The sequence below is a fragment of the Microtus ochrogaster genome, chromosome 8 (genome assembly GCF_000317375.1).
Source record: "Microtus ochrogaster isolate Prairie Vole_2 chromosome 8, MicOch1.0, whole genome shotgun sequence".
In the NCBI taxonomy this organism is placed as follows: Eukaryota; Metazoa; Chordata; class Mammalia; order Rodentia; family Cricetidae; genus Microtus; species Microtus ochrogaster.
Genome location: NC_022015.1, coordinates 31,231,801 through 31,238,788, shown reverse-complemented (window position 1 = coordinate 31,238,788; position 6,988 = coordinate 31,231,801). Strand labels below are relative to the sequence as shown.

The 6,988-nt window shown below is 48.7% G+C and overlaps 1 protein-coding gene across 1 annotated transcript in view; it reads left to right on the top strand.

Moving 5' to 3' along the window:
* Positions 1-480: 480 nt before the first annotated feature.
* Positions 481-6,988, top strand: part of Tcerg1l (transcription elongation regulator 1 like) — a 180,600-nt gene continuing 174,092 nt past the window's right edge. Inside the window, exons 1-3 of the mRNA XM_005351432.2 lie at positions 481-618; positions 1,851-1,927; positions 6,663-6,957. Of these exons, the coding sequence (XP_005351489.2) occupies positions 481-618; positions 1,851-1,927; positions 6,663-6,957 (510 nt within the window). The remainder of the gene's footprint in view (positions 619-1,850; positions 1,928-6,662; positions 6,958-6,988) is intronic.

Below are 6,988 nucleotides of genomic sequence, written 5' to 3'. Positions count from 1 at the left end.
ATTCATTCATTTTTCCCCCACTCGCTTGAAGAAAACTTCTCCTTTTAAGGGGGTCAGACCTAGCCGTGGTTGGACTGCCACCTCCTTGGCCATGGGCTCCAGGTTTGTGGTAGGACTGACAGTGTTTGTGTGGGTAGGGATAGGGACTTCCTGTGTGGGTTTCATGTGGTCAGGAGCACAGGAGGACACTATTCTTCAGTTACTGGCAAGTCTGCCCTCTGACACCTCTCAAGGCATCTGGCTGCCTGATATGTTTTGTTTTATTTTGAAATGGGATTCAGAAAGTTTTGCATGTTTGCATGTGGGGCCCACAACAGTCTCTGGGCTCCTGGAGTCAGAACCAGGCTTGGGGCATAGACATGAGCAAAGGAGCCACAGAGCTGGGCTGTGCCAGGGACAGGGAGACTATTAAGATGAAATGCTGTCTTCCCTCCCACCCCCAGATTTTATGAAGCTCAACTCTTGTAAGAATTCCTGTAAATGGCCCTCATTTTCCTTACGCTAAAGACCTGCTTTTTATCTGGGGAGATTAAGTCTACAGAGATCACAGAACTTACCCAGAATTATCTGGCAGCCCACAGCAAAGCAGGGCCCAGAATACGCTCCGCTGACATTGTGGTAAGTGCGATGATCAATGACCAATGAGGGCTCTCACCTAGGAGTGAGACACCTGAGACCCAACAATGTCAGGGACCTGGCTTTGGAAGAGGAAAGCGAGAGGGGAGGATGGGGGAGGGAGCAGGTCCCTCTACCTTGCTCATGTTCTCAGAGGTCAGCTGAGAAGCATTACCCAACTATTTGAAGACATTTCCTGAGAGAGTGTCCTGGGGAGAGTCTGCCTCTCTGATCATCGTCCAGGCTCTCTCTGAATTCCTGGCAGTCCCCAAACTGTTCAGATGGCTTAGCTGTCCCAACAAGGTCCTTATGAAAGCCTCACTGCTCAAGACCATGGTATGATGTATGAATTTACATAGCCCCTTCAGCAGTGGAAATTCTGGCCATGGGGAAAGGGTGAAAGCCAGGTGCCCAAAGAGCTGGTGCTGGGGGGAGACTATTTTAATGTATTTAACTAATGAGTTGAAAGAGTCAGAGAAAAGGGCTAAATGGTAGAAGCTGCTGAATGTGCAGAATTATTTCAGTTAAATGCTCAGGGAAGAAAAATACTGTCTTTTCTGTGATTATTTTCTCCCTTGCAAGACAGTTTTATCTAGTGAAAAATATTAAGACAGTCTTTGGTGCGGAGACCACACACTTCGTCCGCTTGTTCGTGGCTGAGGAAGTATAGCACACTGTGGAGAGTTGGGAATGTGGACTGAAGGATTCTGGTGGCTAATTCAGAGGTGAAATCTCTAGAACGCACACTGCTCTGAGTTCAGGCTCAGCAAGAATGTCCCCCTGGATGGGACTCTTCCAACGAGGAGAGGTCAAGAATTAATGTGATTTTCAGTTCCCAGATATTTCTATCACTCCTGAGGGCTTCCTTCCCCGAGGGTCCGGGTTCCTGGATCTAAATTTCAGTTGTGAAAATGATCAGTTCTAGGGTCTGGGGCATGCTGCAGATTTTTTATTTGTCTCAGTTTCTTAATTTTTGTAATAAAAGAGCCTTTTTATTTATTTTGTGTGTGTGCAGGCCAGGGAGGAGGCATGCATTCCACAGCCTGCATTAATGTCTCAGGACTTTTGAGAGTTGGTTCTCTCCTTCCACCACTCAAGGCAGAGACTCTGGAGGCTAGCAGAGGGCAGATCTGTTTGGGGAGCAGACCTGGTTAGACACAGCAGCCCCAAAAGCAAGAGGCGCTGTAAGCAGAGATTCTTGGTGTTTGTGGCTCTATTCTTTTTGCCATCTGTAGGCAGACTTACCCATGGTGCCCAGTCCTCATTGGGGTGTGTACTCAATGTGGATGGACAAACTCCTGCAGACTTTATGGTAATGGGCAGAACTCATAGGCTTCTGCACTAAGTGTAAATAAGATTGAATTATGCATAGTAGAAACTAAACTAGTGTTCTTTATTAGAGATGCACGTGAATATGAGATGCAACAAACTAGATATGTACTGATTATCTGTCTGTTTTCACATCACACATAGAAAGACGCCAATAGAATGTTGTTGGGCCAGAGTTGTGGCTAGGTACTTAATGGCGTTTGCCACCAAGCCTAGCAATCTGAGCTCAATTCTCTGAATCAACATATAGGAGAAAACCAACACCAACTCTTGCAAGTTGTCTTCTGACACCCGCATGCATCAATGTTACACAAACACATACACACACAACACATTTCTTTTTTTTTAATTTATTTATTTATTAAAGATTTCTGCCTCCTGCCCGCCACCACCTCCCATTTCCCTCCCCCTCCCCGATCAAGTCCCCCTCCCTCATCAGTTCGAAGAGCAATCAGGGTTCCCTGACCTGTGGGAAGTCCAAGGACCACCCACCTCCATCCAGGTCTAGTAAGGTGAGCATCCAAACTGCCTAGGCTCCCCCAAAGCCAGTATGTGCAGTAGGATCAAAAACCCATTGCCATTGTCTTGAGTTCTCAGTAGTCCTCATTGTCCACTATGTTCAGCAAGTCCGGTTTTATCCCATGCTTTTTCAGACCCGAGGCAGCTGGCCTTGGTGAGATCCCGATAGAACATCCCCATTGTTTCAGTGTGTGGGTGCACCCCTCGCAGTCCTGAGTTCCTTGCTCGTGCTATCTCTCCTTCTGCTCCTGATTTGGACCTTGAGATTTCAGTTCGGTGCTCCAATGTGGGTCTCTGTCTCTGTCTCCTTTCATCGCCTGATGAAGGTTAATATTCAGGAGGATGCCTATATGTTTGTCTTTGGATTCCCCTTCTTATTTAGCTTCTCTAGGATCGCGAATTATAGGCTCAATGTCCTTTATTTATGGCTAGAAACCAAATATGAGTGAGTACATCCCATGTTCCTCTTTTTGGGTCTGGCTTACCTCACTCAGGATAGTGTTTTCTATTTCCATCCATTTGTATGCAAAATTCAAGAAGTCCTTGTTTTTTACTGCTGAGTAGTATTCTAATATGTATATATTCCATACTTTCTTCATCCATTCTTCTATTGAAGGGCATCTAGGTTGTTTCCAGGTTCTGGCTATTACAAACAATGCTGCTATGAACATAGTTGAGCATATACTTTTGTTGTATGATAGGGCCTCTCTTGGGTATATTCCCAAGAGTGGTATTGCTGGGTCCAGGGGTAGGTTGATCCCGAATTTCCTGAGAAACTGCCACACTGCTTTCCAGAGTGCATTCCCACCAGCAATGGATGAGTGTACCCCTTTCTCCGCAACCTCTCCAGCAAAGGCTATCATTGGTGTTTTTTATTTTAGCCATTCTGACAGGTGTAAGATGGTATCTTAAAGTTGTCTTGATTTCTTTTTAAAATATAAAAAAACCAGGAAAATATTGTTGTAGAGGGAAGGTCATCAAATGTTAGCACTGTTTTCCCCTGAGTGTGTTGACACTGTGCTTTTTTTTTTTTTTGTATTGTCAAGTTATCTGTACTGGCACACATAGAAAACAACAACGACACCTCTTTTCTAAATGTAGCCTGGCCTGTACAGGTTGCATCCCTATTTCCTTCTGGGTTAGAAAGCATCACACACCCCCACTGAACCCCCAAACAGCTGCCCTCTCTCCACCATACTGAACCTGCATCATAGGGCTTCTGTGACATCCATGAGTACTGACAGCTGTCACTCTCAATTCTAGCTCCAGCCAGGACCTTGCTCCTGAACTCTTACAGTGACAAAGACAGATCTCGGTGGCCGGGGAGCCTTCACAGTTGACTCTGAAAGGACAAAGCTGGGGAGACCTCTCACTTGTTACTCCTCATGCTTCATGGGCTCGGTGTCAAACTGTCAACCCTCTTCCCTCCAGCATCCGCCAACGCCCAAGTGGTGGCTTGCTTGCTTGGCTTTCATCCAGGACTCCACTGTGTCACCACAGTGAGTTTCCAAGCGGGGGAGGACCTGATAGGATCCCTTGGAGAGACAGCTTGGAGGGTGGGCAGAGGGAAGCCTGGGCCCTGGACCTCCCCCAGCTTCCCCTGACAGTTATTTTAACTCTGCAGGCCTACATGGAAATGTTTGCATTTTTCCTACTTTTTAAAAACCCACCTCGATCTTACTTAGTAAAACAAACTAAACTTTAAAAGAACACTTTCCCCTAACCCCCTATTAATTCTTCCTGAAAGATGATATACAACTCAGAACTCATTAGCATCTGAGGATAATTAGCCAGTAGCTTCCTTCTGTGGCTGCTCTGCTTACACAGGGTTCTGTCTCACCTTAGCAGGAACTATTTGTTGATTTTGACTAATATAAAGGACAGATCTTGGCAGTCCTTTCTGACTTGTGATACTTAGGATGGCTGCATAAAACCCTTTATAAAGTGACCTTTCCACTGAATTTTGTAGGGAGATGAAAGGCATGCATTCAATGGGTGTCAATTTCTGCCCCATGTAGGCAGATCCCTTTAAAGTGCTGACCAATAAGTAGACATGTCCACCGCACCCCACATCTCCTAGGTGGGCAGCTTCAAATCAAAAAGGGCAGGTCTCCTCACTTCCTACCCTCAGGAAATGCTGCCTGGCTTGTTGGTAGCATCCTCCTCTCAGACCTTTGCAGTCTCTGTCTCTTTGACACAACAGCAACCTTCACAGGAATGGTCATTGGTAGATCCTGCTTAAATAACCGGGAATCCAGGGTGCCCAAGAGACCTTCTCATATACACAGGGGTATAAAGTTGTTGCTGGATTCTATGGGGGTTGAGGCAAGCCTGTGCTGGAGCCATTGAAACAAGAATCTGAAGGAGGAATTAAGCTCCCTTGAGCCTCCTCATAGCAATTAACCAGTGGGAGTTGTCTTTTCTATGTTACCCAGACTCCAGCACAAAGCCTGGTGCAGAAATGTGGCTCAAAGCTTAGAGATGCTTTAGTGGAGTTGAGCCTGTGCAGGTGACAGCAAAAGTGTGCGGCCATTTGGAGGCTCTTTGACTGCCTTCTCTTTAAAGTCGGGGAGTTCCCAACGTGTCGAGGCTTCTGAGCACCAGTGAGAGACACAACTTTTCATTAAGTTGACTAGTATAAGCACTGTGTGAGAAGGGGTGAGGGAATCCCCCAGACTGTGGAGTAGCCACAGATTTGGGTTGACGCCCTTTCTTTATTCTAGGAGCTGAAGGTGCCACAGGTATAAAGTTTGGCTTTGCTGAGAGTAGAAACAACAAATATAGGGCCACTAGGTGTCTTCTGTTTCCCCAGATCATTCATACCAGCAAGAGGTGAATAAAGCCTGCTCTGCTTCTCTAAGTACAGTTTCGGGGGGCCTGTAGTCTGCCTAGCAGCCCGCGCAACACATCAGTTTGACTGTGAGCCCACACAGCATCACTTGTGTGCATAAAGAGACATATGAGAGCGGGCTCCAGTGGATGCTACCAGTGCTCTAATCTGCAAAGCTTTGGGGTTGCGTGTGGGAAATAATCTTGTCAGTACTTTGGCATCAAAGAAAGAGAGAAACCCACTAATTGTAAGTGGTTCTGGTGGAGAAAAGTAGTGCCAGCTATGTAAATCAGCATATGCTGAGATCTAAAAGAAACCATGCCAGGCCAGGAGGAAGTCAGGCAAACCAAGAGGATGAGGAAGTAACCCAGAAACTGATCGGAAGTACTTTGGTGCTTCTGTTTCTACCAGGAGGGCCTGCTAAGGAGGTGAGGAATGTTGAGTAGTGCCTGACCTAGGAGTGAGTGCCTTTGGATGTAGCTTGGTGTGCTGCACTCCCACCCAGGTCAGGCTGGCTTCCTAGGCAAGCTCTTTACTGCACAGATCCTTCTTCTTGGTACTTGAAGTTTGGTCAAGTGCTTCTAAGCAGGGCTGGATCTTACAGATGGATGCCAAGGGTTTAGGGTTCATTAATATGTGGAAATCTGTGCCCCGCTGTCTGCACAGCCCAGGGCTTGACTGGGGCTGGAATTTGCTACCAACTAATGTCAGAGAATCTCAAGCAGGACACCAGTTCTCTGCTCAAGCTGGGTCAGCACAGGGGCTAGAACCAGCGCCGCCTGGCGGATACTGCGTGTGACCAGCGCGGAGCCAGGCTCCTTCTGCAGGCAAGGGCTGACGGGGAGCAAGATTTCTGCTTGCAGTGGCCAAGCAGCTTGTGGCGAAGCATGAAGGAGCTCAGTCCTTTGCCGGGAGGGATTAAAGAGACTTTACCGCGGCCGGGCCCTCTAGATGAGTAAACATCTTGTGCAAGGACCCCATGACCCCTCTTGTCTTGAGCATTGCACCAGAGTGAGGGGAGAGGTTGGGGGTTCCCAGGGTTAAAGCAGAGGCAGAGGAGGGCGCTGAAGCCAGCAGATATCAGGCGGAAAGGACGTTAGACTCAGTACCAAAAATTCGGATTTCAGGGCACTGTGATCCTTTAGGGACCTAGGAAAATATTTTCTATATTTAACCAAGAGAGAAATCAATCCGTTTCTAGAAGGGTCCCGGGCCCACCTGGCGTCAGCGTCTGCAGTCTGGTATTCTCTCTGGGCCCTGCGCCTTAGTCTCACTTTAAAACAGGTAGATCGCACCGGCTCCCCTAGCTCCGCGGTTGGCGGACTTGCCCGGCTCTGGCGTTTCCACCTCTGCTTCATTTCGCCGTTAGGACCGCAGCGCTGAGCCTGGAGCCCTTGGCCCCGCTGTGCGCACCTTCAGCTAGAACTATAGGCTACAAGCAGCGACAACCGAGTGGGCTGGGGACTGCAGTAGAGGAATCAGCCGGCCGGGTTGGGCGCGCCCCTCGGTGCCGCGTGGTGTCACCGCCTCGGGGGTCCTGGGCTGGGGGCGGGGACTTGGGCCCCCGCTGGGCCCGGGGGCGGCGCAAGCAGAGAGGGCGCAGGCAGGAGGAGGGGCTCCTGTGCGGGGCAGGGGCGGAGCGAGCAACCGCGCCGCGCAACCAAGTGAGTTCGCTCCGAAGCCCGCGCCGCCGCC